Below are 14,548 nucleotides of genomic sequence, written 5' to 3'. Positions count from 1 at the left end.
CCACACCCAACTAATTTTTAAAAAATGTTTTATAGCCAGAGTGTCCAATGTTTTGGCTTCCCTGGGCCATACTGGAAGAAGAAAAATTGTCTTGGGCCACACATAAAATACATTAATGATAGCTGATGAGCTGAAAAACAGTTCTCAAAAAAATCTACAATGTTTTAAGACAGTTTATGAATTTGTGTTAGGCTGTGTTCAAAGCTGTCCTGAGCTGCAGGCGGCAGGGCTAGGGGTTGTGCAAGCGTGTTTTATAGAGACAGGGTCTTCTTATGTTGCCCAGGTTGGTCTTGAACTCTTGGCCCCAAGCAGTCCTCACCCCTCAGCCTCCCAAAGTGCTGGGATGACAGGGGCGAGTTACCGAATCCAGATGAAGCAGTATTTTGTAAAGCTCCTGGGTGATATGCGCAGTGCCCAGCTCTCCTCGGCTGTAACATGGATGCAGGTTCTGAGTGGGCAGGGCCAGCTCAGGCCTGAGGCCCTGTATGCACAGCTCTCGGGAAGCCTGTGCTGCGGTTCCGTGGGCCACTCTGGGAACAGCAAGGCCCTGGAGAAAAGGCCTAGATGGAAACCTCCACCTCCCTTCCCTCCCTCGCTGTCATAAAGGACAGCAGCAGCTGATGTTGCTTGGACCTTTCTTCTGTCCCCAGTGCAGGTCACCTCCTGACACCCAGCCCTCACTGCTACTCAATGACCGTTATGTGCCTCATTCCATTTTTTTTTTTTTTTTTTGAGATGGAGTCTCATTCTGTCACCTGGCTGGAGTGCAGTGCTGCGATCTTGGTTCACTGCATCCTCCACTCCCGGGTTCAAGCGATTCTCCTGCCTCAGCCTCCCGAGCATCTGGAACTACAGGTGCCCGCCACCATGCCTGACTCATTTTTGTATTTTTAGTAGAGATGGGGTTTCACCATGTTGGCCAAGTTGACCTCGAACTCCTGACCTCAGGTGATCCAACCATCTTGGTCTCCTAAAGTGCTGGGATTACAGGCGTGAGCCACCACGCCTGGTTACCTGATCCCATTTTAAAGCTGAGGAAAATGAAGTCTTGAGATAAACTATCCGCCGTCACATGCCTGGGAGCTGCCAAGCTGGAACCTGGCCCAGCTGGTGCAGTGGGGAAGCTCCAGAGACCGCTGCTAAATTGGAATAGCCGCCTTTCATATGCAGCCGGCCAAGCCTGTTCCCATCAGTGTCATGGCCCTCCCTCCCTTCCCCAGGCCCCCAGTCTCTGTCCTGGTGGTATCTCCCATCCATGTCCTGTTAGCTCCACCTGGACTTCCAGCTCCTTCTCCCTCTGAACCCTTCCTGACCTGCTGTCTTCACAATCACCTTCCTGTTTTCTGGCCCAGAGCAAGTATCTGTAGCGTCAGCAGGCACAGGAGTCCCTGGGGCCTTGTGCGCCTGGGTGGGCCTGAGCTGCTGCCTTTTTCCCCAGTCCCCAGGGTACTGATGCTGCCAGTCCACCAACAGCCTGCAGGCAAGGGCCAGGCCCAGGGTCTCCTCACTGGCCCCAGCCGTACAGCCCTCTAGAAAGCAGACTTGCTCCTTGGCGTCCTCAGAATAAGCTCTTAACTCCAAGCCAGCCCCAGAGACCCCAGGTCCAATCCATCTTTGGCTTCTCCCCACCCGTTCCTGCCTGACCTCCCACCCCCTGCTTCCTTCCACCCCCTGTGCCTCTATCTTCCTCTGGACGTCTGGACACTACAGGTCTCTGTGGGGTGGGGCTCCAGCCTGGGGATCAGGACAGTCCTGGGTTCGAGTCTCAGCCCCACAATCCCTAGTAAGCCGATAACCTCGGGCAGATGCCGCCATCTCCATGAACCCTGATTTTTGTGTCTTGGAAGTGGAGACGGTAATAGTACCTTGCAGGGCTGTTAGTGAGGAGTGAGTGTCAAGGGCACGCGGGGGCCCCGCACCGCCGGCTGCTGCTTTTATTTTATTTTTCAATTGCTCAGAACTCTAAGGATGCCTCATGTGGAAGGAACATCATGAGAACACTGGTTGGGACAATTCTAATATCCTGTGGGCTGGGGGCCACGTGTCCTCTAGAGCTCAGGCTGTTAGATTCCAGAGAACCTGCATTAGGAAAAAAAAAAAAAAAAAACGGGGCAGCATTAGAAGGGGAGGTGCACCCGCCTTGGGGGCCTCTGGGCCACCCCCACCCCGGCTGGCAGGTCTTCACAGCTCGCGGCAGCAGCCCTCCTGTGGCTCTTGAAATGAAAGCTCAGCGGTGTCGGTTCCCCCCGTCCGTTCATCGCAGCCTCCACCTCCTAGGTTCCAGCGACTTTCAGAGCCAGGGCTGCCGTCACCACCTTGGCCTGTGTATATTTAACTTTGAGGCCCCCTCGAGTTTTTCCGCCAGCACAGACTCCAGCCCAGATGTTCACAGGTGGCATGGCCTAGAGGCTGGTGGTTTCTCTCCACCACAACCTTCTGTCTTGTACTCACCAGGGCTGGGGTGGGGGCCTGGCCACACATGGCCAATACAAACAAGCGGTGGCCACCCCTCTCTGAACGCTGTCCTCTCTCCACAGGCCTGTGGAGGCGCCGACATGGGGCTCAAGATGTCCTGCCTGAAAGGTAAGGCTGGGCGTCTGCCCCCACCAGCTCTCGTGGCAGGGGGTGGGCTGGGCTAGGGGACAGGAGGGAGGGAGATGAGGCCATCTGCCCTGCAGAGGGAAAGGGGCACCATCCCTTAAGCAGTGCTGTACAAAGCAGGTGCTCTATAAATGCTTGTCCTGACTCTGAGCATCCCTCCAGGCCTTCCATTTCACTATGAGTGAGTGACTGGGAAGGTGGCAGTGCCCTGGTGTCTCAGCTTCCCCCTCAGGGGGACTAATTTCAGGCTGTGGAGAGTGAGGGAGGGGTGGCCTTTGCGAAGGAGCCAGGCACACATGGGGCTGTTTGCTTTCACAGGCACACCCGGGCCTGTAAACAGCCAGATAGGAGGTCCAGCGTCCTGGTGCTGGGAGAGCAGGTCAGCGGGAGAAAGTTCTAGAAAGACACACAACCACTGAAGGGTGTTGTGGGTGTTGGTGAAGGCAGTCCAGACCTCTGTCCTGTATGTGGATGGCCTTGGGGGACCTCAGACCAATGTGGCGAGAGGCCTCCCACCCCAAGTCCATTGCTGCCCCTCTTCTTTACCTCAATGACAGTTGCTCTGGTCTCCTCAGCCAAAAATCTGGGAGTCACATGGGCGGCACCTGGTCCAGCTGGGCGGTGCATCTTGATTGACAGCTCCTCCAAGACTGCTTGCAGAGACATTGGTTCCCTGGTGAAAAGTGGGGTGTCGTTTGCTAAGTGGGATGGGATACCAGACAGGTACAGTCTGCATCCCTTCCAGGGCCTGGTTTCCTCTGAGACTCCAGGCTCTGACTTGAGGCTCCACTGCCTGAGACCAACTCTGGCTCCAAGCGTCCTGTGGCCAGTGGTGTGAGGGCCAGGCTCCTAGCCTGCCCCGGGGCAACCTGCCTGACCTCAGCAGCCCCTTCCAGGTGGAGGCCACCGGCCCACCTGGAGAGGTGGCCAGAAGCTGAGCTTGCCTGGGATTCACCTGCATAGTGTGAGTTCTGGCCTACCCATGGCCTCTGTGAGACCTGGAGCAAGGGCCCTGGTTTCCTTATCAGTAAAATGGGGATCATGGTGGACGTGTCTCAGGTCACCAGAAGCGCGAGAGCAGGGCCTGGCACACCCGGGCAGTGGCTGCTCTTAATTGCATTATTTCCTTCATCAAATTCATCAGGCTCTGTAGCCCATCTTTTGGGTTTAGGCAGGCTTAGGGTTTTTGGATGCAAGCTACAGAAGCGGAAACAAGGAATTTACCGGAAAGTCGAGGGGAGCCGACAGGAACAGTAAAGTAAGGAGGTGGGAAAAGGTCCCTATTGGGAGCCAGGATGAATGGACCACCCTTCAGCTTCCCAGGCTGGGAGGAATCCTCTCCAGGAGAGCATCTGATTGGCCTAGCTTAGGTCTTAGGCCCGCCCCCTTGGCCTGGAGGGCGGTGCATCTTGACTGACAGCTCCTCCTAGACTGCTTGCAAAGAGATTGGTTCCCCTGGTGAATACCCAGGTGTCATTTGCTAAGTGGGATGGGATGCTGGACAGGCACCAATAGCCTGTGTCCCCTCCAGGGCCTGGCTTCCTCTGAGACTCCAGGCTGAGCCCACAGGAGTGAGGAGATGTTTGTTGAATGAGTATGTGTGAGTGGCTGAGGTTGATCCAGCAGCAGACGGTAGTTGAGAGGACCTAGCCTGAGGCCTTGAAACTGGAGGACTTTCTTCTCTTAGACATGAGTTTCCCAGTGCCTGACAGACGCCATGAAGGCCATTTTTCTTCTTTGAATAATTGTATCTGTAACATAAAACTTGGCGTTTTAACCGTGAAGCGTACTAGTAGCATTAAGCACCGCTATCTTCAGAATGAAGGTTTCATCATCTCCCACTGAAACTCTGTCCCCACTAAGCACGAACTCCCCGTTCCCCCCCCCGCCCTTGCCAACCTCCATTCTACTTCCCGTCTCTAGGTATCTGCTCTTGAGATGTCCTTTAAGTGGAATCACACAGCATTTGTCCTCTCGTGTCCGGCCTCTGTCACTCAGCGTGACGTTTTCTAGGCTCATCCACATTGTAGCATTCGTCACTGATTTGTTCCTTTTCACGGCTGAATAATATTCCATCCTGTATACGGACCACATTTTCTTTATCCGCATATCCTACGCCGGACACTGGGGTGTTTCCACCTTTTGGCAATTGTGTCAAGACATCTTTGATGAAGAAACCAGGCCCTGGAGGTGTCTCTGGACCACTTTCCTTCCAGCCCAAGGCTGGGGCTTTACCAGGAAGGTAGACCAAGACACTGCAGATCCTGACAGTACCTGGAAAATGCACTCCCACCTTCACCCCCCGCCCCCGCCCCTCATGAATCAATGCCAGGCAGCCAGCTCAGGGCCCCTGGGGCTGGGAGCTTTTAAAAGGACCGCCTTCCTGACGGCCCTAGAGCTGCTAAGTGCTGGAACGGCTCCTGCCCCGAGTGCCGCTTGTTCATCCATTTTTCATGGCTGGCTCTGCTGCTGTTGGTCCCTGCCCACTGCCACCCGCCCAGCCTGGGTCTCTGAAGGTGATGAGGCCCACACAAGCATGGGGGTGACTCAGGCAAAGGGGAGCATGGGGGCTAGGACTCTTTTTTTGGAGAGGGGAACAGAGTCTCGCTCTGTCGCCCAGGCTGGAGTGCAGTGGTACAATCTCTACTCACTGCAACCCTTGCCTCCCAGGTTCAAACAATTCTCCGGCCTCAGCCTCCCGGGTAGCCGGGATTACAGGTACGTGCCACCACGCTCAGCTAATTTTTATATTTTTAGTAGAGATAGGGTTTCACCATGTTGGCCAGGCTGTTCTTGAACTCCTGACCTCAAGTGATCTGACCATCTCGGCCTCCCAGAATGCTGGCCCAGAGAGAAACATTTCAACTTGACATTTGAAGTAGCCAGGAACTCTATAACATGGGCTGCCGTAAGTAAGAGATTACCCCCAAACTAGGTGGTTTAAAACAGTTCTGGAGGCCAGGGGTGTGCCATCCAGGTGTGAGCAGGCCTTGTTTCTTCTGGAAGCCGTCAGGGGCTCCAGAGCCTCTAGTGGCACCACCCGTCCTTTGGCTTGTGGCCGCTTAGCTCCAGCCTCTGCCTCGTGGCACGTGGCTTTCCTCTTCTGTCTTCCCTTCTCTTTTAAGGACAACCGTCATTTGCTTTAGGGCCCACCCTCTTCAGGGATCATCTCATCTCAAGATCCTTAATTCAGTTACATCGGCAGGGCTGCCCGGTGGCTCCTGCCTGGCATCCCAACACTTTGGGAAGCTGAGGCAGGAGGAGCTCTTGAGCCCAGGGTTTTGAGACGAGCCTGAGCAACATGGCAAAACCTCATCCCTGCGAAAGAATACAGAAATTATCTGGGAATAGTGGTGTGCACGCCTGTAGTCCCAGCCACTTGGGAGGCTGAGGTGGGATGAAGGCTTGAGCCTGGCAAGTGGAGGTTGGAGTGGCCTGAGGTTGTGCCACTGTACTCTAGCCTGGGTGACAGAGCCAGACCTTATCTCAAAAAAAAAAAAAAAAAAAAAAATCCCATCACAAAGATCCTACTGTCATAAGGTCAGATTCCCACTCACAGGTTCTGGTTAGATGCATCTTTTGGAGCGGGCACCATTCAACCCTGGGTACAATTTCTCTCACTCCTGGGGCCTCAACACTGCACGCTGCCCCAGGCACCAGGAGGTGGGACCTGCCAGGACCCAGGCCCTCTGTTCCTCTGCTCTAGACTCACAGCCTAGCCCAGGGACTCAGACCTGCCCAGCTGTTTCCAGGTGACCCTCCCTGTACTATGCCCTAGCTCCAGGCCTTCCTATGTTCAAATCCCAGCTCTGCCCGTTGACAACGATTTGGCCTTGGAGCGGGGCCAGCTTCACTGGCATGTGACCTCTGCAGCTGTGCAGGGCCCCGTGCTCAGTTTAATGCTCTAAATACATATTGAACAGTGGGCTCACATGTTCATTTTCCACTGAGCCCCACAAATGACATAGTTGTTGCTGCCTTAGGGTGAGTGACCTTGTCTCTCGAGGCCCCTGTTTCCTCTGGGGTAAACTGAGGCATCCTGCATCCAGCCCACAGGTTTTATTGAGTGCTGCGTTTTGGAGAGGACTTAAGGGATCGTAAAGACAGGACTCTGCCCAGGGACTTCCTACCCAGAGCCACACCACCCAGTAGAAATGGGTTTTAACATTTCTAGCAGTCCCATGAATAAGGTAAAAAGAAACAGGTACAATTAATTTTACTGTTTTATTTAATTCAGTATATTCCAAACATCGTTTTAACGTGTGGGGTCCAGTTCACTGGTCTGGAAGATTCAGTTAGCTGATCTGGGGAGGTTCAGTTGTCTAGTGATTTAGTTTTACGGTTTGTGGGGTTTCGTTGTCTGGTCTGGTGGTTGTCTGGTCTGGAGTTTTGGCTGATCTATGGGGTTTAGTTGTCTGGTCTGGAAGTTACATGGCTGGGCTGGGGGCTTTACCTGGCTGGTCTTGGAGGGTTGGTTGGCCAGTCTAGGAGGGTTTACCTATTTCATGTGGGGGTTAATTGGCTAATCTAGGGGTTCAGTTGGCTGGCCTGGGATTACTTGGCTGGACTGGGGGTTTAGTTAGATGTTCTAGGGGTTTAATTGGCTGATCTGAGGGTTCAGTTGGCTGGACTGGGGTGACTTGGCTGGTCTGGGGGTTTAGTTGTGTGATCTGGGGGTTCCATTGGCTGATGTGGGAGTTCAGTGGCTGGTCTGGGGGTTCAGAGGCTGGTCTAGGGGTTCAGTTGGCTGGTCTGGGGGTTCACTTGCCTGGTCTGGGGGTTCAGTTTGCTGCCCTCCTTTCCCTTCCCCTCCAGTCTGGGAATCTCTCCCTCTAGAACTAAAGTAGGCTTTCTGAGGCAGCTTGGCACTCATTTTGCAAAGCCTTACGTTACAGATAAGGAAATGGAGGCCCAAGGAGAGGAAGTGACCAGGTACAGTCACACCTACTAGAAGTGAGACCTGGGCTCCTACACGGAGGCAGCTCCAAGATCTGCTCTGGCTCCCTTAGGAGGAGTGGTTACAGGAGACGTGGGCTGAGCCCACTCAGCAATGTGAGGGTCACGGTGGGTGTGAAGCCCCAGCCCTCGCCACCTCCTCCTCCCTCAGCTCCCCCATGGGCACTGAGGCCATGTAGCTGCCCAGGAAGGCGTAGGCCCCTTCCCCATTGGGCTGGCTTTGTGTCGATGGCACCTGATGTGGCTGGCCGGGGTGGGGTCCACCCGCTGCTGGGCTGGCTTCCATCTCTACTATGCATAACTGTTCGGTGGCTGCTGTGACAAATGACAACACACTGGGGGGCTTAAAACAGCTGTTTTTATTCTCTCCTGGTTCTGAAATCTGCGCTGGCAGGGCCCCTCTCCCCCCTCCTTGGGAAGCCCCAAGGGAGGAACCTTCCTGCCTCTTCCTGCTTCTGATAGCTTCAGGCGTCCTGGGTCCAGGCTCTGCCTCCAAGTTCACGTGGCCTTCCTTTCTCCGAGTCACCCTGTGTCCAGTCTCCCTCTTCTCCTCTTCTAAGGATGCCAGGCCTGGGATTTAGAGCCCCTCCTAAATCCAGGATGAGCTCATCACGAGATCCTTAACTAATTACATCTGCAAAGACCGCATTTCCAAATAAGGTCACATTCCGAGGTTCTGGGTAGATGTGAATTTTGGGGACACTATTCAGCCCCCATAAGATCAGTTCACCTCTGAGCTTCCCCTGTGTGGGGCAGGAACGTGCTTCTCCAGTCTGGCAACAAAGACTCAATCCAAGGGTGGTAGATATTCAGGGGGTGGCGTGGGAGAAACACGGCTGGGCCAGCACCCCTTTATTCCCGAGTCCAAAGGAGAGGGGCTGCATTGGCAGACCTTAAGCGGAGTCCCTCTGCTCAGGGGGGCCTGGCGGTGGTGACTGTGACCCATGGGAGTGTCCCACAGGCCAAAGAACATCTCCCTCGTGCCTCACCCTATAAGGGCTGGCATGTCCTGGCATCAGCAGGAGCTGGGCGTGGCCCATCCTCATCACAGCGGAACTCTACAGATGGAGAGACTGAGGCACAGGGGATCTCTCACTGGCTCAAGGCCACATGGCCAGTTAGCAGAGGTTGGCTCCACAGACGGAAGGGGAAAGGGCGAGTCACCTCGTGGTTCCTAAGTGCTCCCTCTCCGGGCTCCAGCAGGGCGGCACAACCAAGGAAATGGTGTGGTCCTGCTGTGTGGTTCTCAGTGGGGTCTGGGACCTTCTGCAGAGGCATCCCTGGGAACCAGTCGGACCATCAGATTCTCAGGACCCACTGGACCAACTGAGTGAGGAACTCAGGGTTTTCAGCATGTCCTCCGGGGGATTCCACTGGCTGTGTAACTTTGAGGATCACTGCGAAAGTGGCTCAGGGGTCAGAGACCTGAGTTCATATTCCGAGTCTGCCTCTGATTGGCTTGCAGCCTTGTGCAAGTCACTTCCCAAGCCCAGGCCTCACTTTCTGCATCTGTAAAATGGAGTGGCGAGAGTGGCGACTGGAAAGGTCTCCTGGGTCAGGTCCCGAGGGTTTTCTGATAAGCACTAAAGATGGCACCCAAGAAGCCTTTGCAGCTTCCCGCCATGGAGCTGGCTGCAGGTGTGGGGGGCTCCCGCAGGAAGAGTTAAACTGGAGGCACGGGCTTTCCCACTGGAGTGGCTGGCTGGGGCATCGGGGCTACCTGGGAGGACCCCTGTGGTATCTGAGGTTCTGTGGGGGTTGGGGGTGGGGCGGCAGCTCCAGCATCACCATAGATACAGGCTCGTGGGAACGAGACTGGTCCCAGCACCTGTCCTGGGAAGGTCCCTTGGGGCTGCCTGGGGCTTGGTGAGAAAGATGAAGGCTTTGTCTGGGGTTGGTTGCATGTTTTTTTTTTTTTTTTGAGTAACTTTATTTTTTAGGACAGTTTTAATTTACAGAAAAGTTGAAAAGCTAGTACAGACAGTTCCCACATGCCAGCTTCCCTGTTATTAACATCTTACACTCACGGCCATTCATTACCACAAATGAATCAATACAAATCCATTGTTATTTACTTGTTAGTATTTTATTTATTTACTTATTTATATTTTTGAGACAGGATCTCGTTCTCCCTCTGTTGCTCAGGCTGGAGTGCAGTGGTACAATCACAGCTCCCTGCAGCCTTGATCTCCGAGGCTCAAGCGACTCTCCTGCCTCAGCCTCCCAAGCAGCTGGGACTATAGGTGTACAGCACCATGCCCAGCTAATTTTTTTTGTAGAGAACGGGTCTTGCTTTGTTGCCCGGGCTAGTCTTAAACTCTTGGCTTCAAGCCTTGGCCTCCAAAAGTGCTAGGATTCAGGCATGAACCACTGCGCCTAGCCAAATCCATTATTATTGACTAATGTCCACACTTTTTGTGTTTTTTTGAGACAGGGTCTGGTTCTGCTGCCCAAGCTGGAGTGCAGTGGCACAATCTCAGCTCACTGCAACCTCCACCTCCGGGGCTTATGTGATTCTCCCACCTCAGCCTCCTGAGCAGCTGGGACTACAGGCAAGCACCACCACACCCAGCCAACTTTTTATGTATTTTTAGTAGAGATGGGGGTTTTACCATGTTGCCCAGGTTGGTCTTGAACTGCACTGAAGCTATCCTCCTGCCTCATCCTCCCAAAAGTGCTGGGATTACAGGCGTGAGCCACCATGCCCGGCCAGATCTGTTATTATTAACTAATGTCCACATGATTCAAATTTCCCCCATCTATTTTTTTCTGTCCCGGTACCCCACATGACACTTAGTTGTCACACCTCTTTAGGGTCTTGACTGTGACCATTTCTCTGACTCTCCTTGTTTTTGTGGGGACCCCTGGCTGCCAGGCATGGCTCTCACTCCCTTGCTCAGGGGGCTCAGCCTAGAGGTGGTTGGTGGTTGGCCATTATAACACCCATTTTTCTGATTTGCCTTCAGAGGCTTGCGTCTGGCCCCTGGTTAACCCAAAGTCTAGAGTCCCTCCATATGGTCCCATGACAGTGTGAACGCCTGGCTCCGCTGGTGGACAGCGGCAGGCCAGAGTTGCGTGAGAGGCTGTTCCTCCCACAAACATGCGTGGCATCCCTACTGTGTGCTGGGCACTGGCCCAAGTCCCGGGGCTACAGGGATGAACTAGGCAGTGTGGTCTCGGCCACCAGAAGGGTACAGAGGTGAGGAATGAGCTGAGTGCTAACTCAGTGCTGGATGGAAGCTGACACTGCCTACCCAGGGTGGCTAGGGGTGGCATCACCCAGGAAGCAGCCCAGTCTAAAGAGCTGGCCTGCTACAGAGTGGGGAAGGGGTGGGTGTTCCCAGTAGCAGAAACTCATGGGCACAGGCTGGGAAGCAAGCAGGAGCCTGGCGCGCATGGTGGAGGAACTGGAGGGGCCGTAGTGCCGGAGAGGATGGGAGCAGCCCGCTGGAGCCAGGCAGGGAACGTGGAGTTTCCGTCCCTGGGACAGGAGCTCCATGAAATGGGAGGGCAAAGAAAGTGTCTAAAACCACTAATACAGCTGAGCGGTTTTCAGAACGAATTGGGAATTTCATACATTGGAAGGGAGGTCACATGGTAGAATGCAATCCCTGCTGCACCAGGACTTAGAAAATAGCCAAAGTCAAGGGCCAGGCACAGTGACTCATGCCTGTAATCCAAGCACTTTGGGAGGCTGAGGCGGGCGGATCACCTGAGGTCGGGAGTTCAAGACCAGCCTGACCAACATGGAGAAACCCTGACTCTACTAAAAATGCAAAATTAGCTGGGCCCGGTAGCGCATGCCTGTCATCCCAGCTACAAGAGAGGCTGAGGCAGGAGAATCGCTTGAACCCGGGAGTTGGAGGTTGCAGTGAGATGAGATTGTGCCACTGCATTCCAGCCTGGGCAACAAAGCGAGACTCTGCCTCAAAAAAAAAGAAAATAGCCAAGGTCAAGTGCCCCACTTCCCTGAGCTTTCCTGTCCCTGTCTGTAAAATGGGCTGCAGGCTCCTGCCTGCGGAGATGCTGGCTGAGGTCCTGGCCTGCTGCCTGCTGTGCCACCACCATGTTCCAGGGGTCTTTGTCTGCTCTGCTGACCTCCACACCCACGCCGTGAACAGGGGCCAACACACAGTAGGTGTTCCAGGGTACCAGTTCCCTTCCTCTGGGGGACAGAGCCCACATGAGGGTGTGTCCCACGCAACTTCTCACAGCATGTACTGAGTACCGGAGACACACCGGGCAGCACCCTCAGCCCTCGGGATGCAGCAGTGAGCAGCGCAGAGCTCCTGTCTGCGTGGGAGAGACATAAACATCCAAAAGCATGTGTGGACAGACGCACACCCAGCAGGCTGGATGTCGTGGTGAGCACCGTGAAGGGAATTGAGCAAGGGGGTGCAGTTGAGGGGATGAGGAAGGGTGAGGGGCTCTCTGTGGTGCTGACACTGGAGTCAGCCATGTGGATGCAGGGAACAGTGTTCCAGGCAGAAGGAACAGCAGATGCAAAGGCTTTGAGGCAAGATCAAGCGTGCTGAGCTGGTGAGCAGTGAGGAGGCAGGTATGGAGGCCAGGCTGAGCTGGAGGAGCTGAGGTCCCTGGGGCCAGCAGGTGTGAACCGAGAGTCATACAGGCCAGGCACAGTAACGCCAGCAATTTGGAAAGCCAAGGCGGGCGGACTGCTTGAGGTCAGGAGTTTGAGACCAGTCTGGGCAACATGGTGAAACCCCATCTCTACAAAAAATAGAAACATTAGCTGGACATGGTAGCATGCGCCTGTAGTGCCAGCTACTCAGGAGGCTGAGGTGTGAGGATTGCCTGAGGCCAGGAGATGGAGGTTGCAGGGAGCCAAAATTGCACCACTGCACTCCCGCCTGGGCAATAGGGCAAGACCCTATCTCAAAATAGAAGCAATGCAAAGCACCGGAATCGTTCTAGCCCAGGAGTCTAAACCTCCGCCGCACATGAGAATCTCCCGGAAGGCTTCCAAACAGATGCAGCCCTGGCCGGTTCCCCAGAGGTTCCAGGCACTGGTGCTCTAGAGGGCTTCCTAGTGATTCTCCTGGGCAGCCCAGGCTGACAGTCAATGCCCTTGCCTTGTAGATGGGGGCTGCGGTGGGGACTGACAGCCCAAGGCAACAGTGAGCAAGCCAGCCTGGCTGGGAACCCGGGTGTGCAGGCTCGGTTCCAGGGCTCTTTCTGGAACCTTCTCAACAGACCTCTGCCCAGGAGGCAGGAGCTCCTGAGAGACATCCCCTCCAGCCTCCCTTCAGCTCAGGGGAGTGGGGTGGATCATCAAAGCCTGTTTTAAATGAGGGAGCAGATGGCGCCTGATCTCGCCCCACCCCCTGCCCAGGGCAGCGGGGGCAGCCCTCCTGGCTCACAGCAGGGACTTAGCCGGTCTCCCCATCAGTCACCCATGCTTAAGCTAAACCTCGGGCCCCTGATGTCCTCAGGAAGAAGGGAGGCGGGGCCAGTGATGCAGCAGGTGGGAGCCGAGGCGCTGTCCCCAGCTGTGCCTGGATAGGTCAGCCCAGCTGGTCTACACCTCAGCACTCAGTGTTGGTGTTCGGGTGACAGTTCCCAAGGACGTTCTCCTCCTCCTCACACTCCTGGCTCTGCGGGATCAGGAACCACACTGCCTCATTCATCCCTGTAGCCCTGGCACCTGGCCCAAGACCTGGTTACCTGACACACACAGGCCCTGCAACAAATGTTTGCAGAATGAGTGCGCGCTCAGCCTTAGCCACTGAATGCAGACCCTCCCCAGACTGACCCTCCTGCCAGCAGGGGTGGCTTCCCGTCATCCCCATCACCCTACAGGGAGCTCAGCGCTCCCAAAGCTCACACCTCGCCATGCAGTTCGGTTCTTTCCCTCCATCTCCTGTCATCCGCACAGCAAGGCTTCCACACCGTTCGTTTTCCCCACTGTAGATACAGAAGCTGAGGTGTCGGGTGGTAAAGGTCACTGAGCCACAGTGTGGCTGAGCTGGAACCCTGAGGGCCTCGGGAACACAACCCTGCAGTTTCCTCAGGACCTGGCAAGCGCCACGTGCTCTAGAGGTATCGTGGGGCAGGGGAGGTGGGGAGTGAGCCTCCAGGGAGACAGGGGGAGAATGAGGCGGGTGCTGGCACCCACAGTCCCATCGGGGGTCTCCCTGGCTTTCTGCTGCTGGAGACTCGGAAGCCAGGGCAGGCCAGGTGCAGTGGCACACGCCTCTAATCCCAGCGCTTTTGGAGGCCAAGGCAGGAGGATTGCTCGAGACCAGCCTCGGCAACATAGACCCAATTTCTACAAAATAAATGTAGCCAGGTGCCACTGCGTTCCAGCCTGGGCAACAGAGTGAGACCCTGCCTCTGAAAAAAAAAAAATGTAAAAGAAAGTTAGGGCAGTGCTGACCAATTACCAGCTGCTGGGCACGGCTGGGCACGGCTGGGCACTGGAGCGGACCAGCCTTGCTATCCCGGGCTGGGCCCTTGCTGCTTCCCTCCCAGGGGCCTGGTTTCCAGGAAGCAGATGTGCATCTGGGCCCCGGCCTGCTCTTGTGCCCTGTTCTTGTCACCCAACAGCATAGCCCAAGGATGGCTCCTGTTGCCCGCGTGGCACTGTCCACCTCCTGCAGCTGCATAGCACCGCCGTGTGCACATACCACCGCCCTCAAACCCAAACCTGGCTTGCTGTGCCAAGCAGGACTTCAGTAAAAATCCTTCTACAGACCATCCACTCAGAAGGCATCCTAGGGTGGAACATTCTAGATGGTTGGAGGGTGTGCACGGTTTACATTTTGACAGCTTTGCCAGTGACCCCCCTGAAGCCACACCAGAGGCCCCCCTCTCCCTCCCCCCGCGGGAGATGACCGAGGCCACAGTGTTAACAGCTTCCCATTTTTGCCGATCTGATGGGTACAAACTGGTACCTCAGGAGTTCATGTTTCCTCTCTTTTTAGCAGGAAACATTTAACTTTTCTCTGCTTTTTTTTTTTTTTTTTTTTTT

At 55.1% G+C, this 14,548-nt stretch overlaps 1 protein-coding gene across 2 annotated transcripts in view; it reads left to right on the top strand.

Moving 5' to 3' along the window:
- The window catches only part of CUNH16orf74 (chromosome unknown C16orf74 homolog), a 45,343-nt gene that overhangs the window by 13,333 nt on the left and 17,462 nt on the right, over positions 1-14,548 (top strand). For both annotated transcript variants that reach the window (XR_005202651.1, XM_017543657.2), the window contains exon 2: positions 2,538-2,583. Coding sequence is in view for 1 of the 2 variants with exons in the window: in XM_017543657.2 (XP_017399146.1) it covers positions 2,556-2,583 (28 nt within the window). In the remaining variant the exon portion in view is untranslated. The remainder of the gene's footprint in view (positions 1-2,537; positions 2,584-14,548) is intronic.

This window comes from Cebus imitator, unplaced genomic scaffold (assembly GCF_001604975.1).
Source record: "Cebus imitator isolate Cc_AM_T3 unplaced genomic scaffold, Cebus_imitator-1.0 Scaffold159, whole genome shotgun sequence".
In the NCBI taxonomy this organism is placed as follows: Eukaryota; Metazoa; Chordata; class Mammalia; order Primates; family Cebidae; genus Cebus; species Cebus imitator.
The sequence above is the reverse complement of the archived record's forward strand: the minus strand, read 5'-3'. Positions and strand labels throughout refer to the sequence as shown.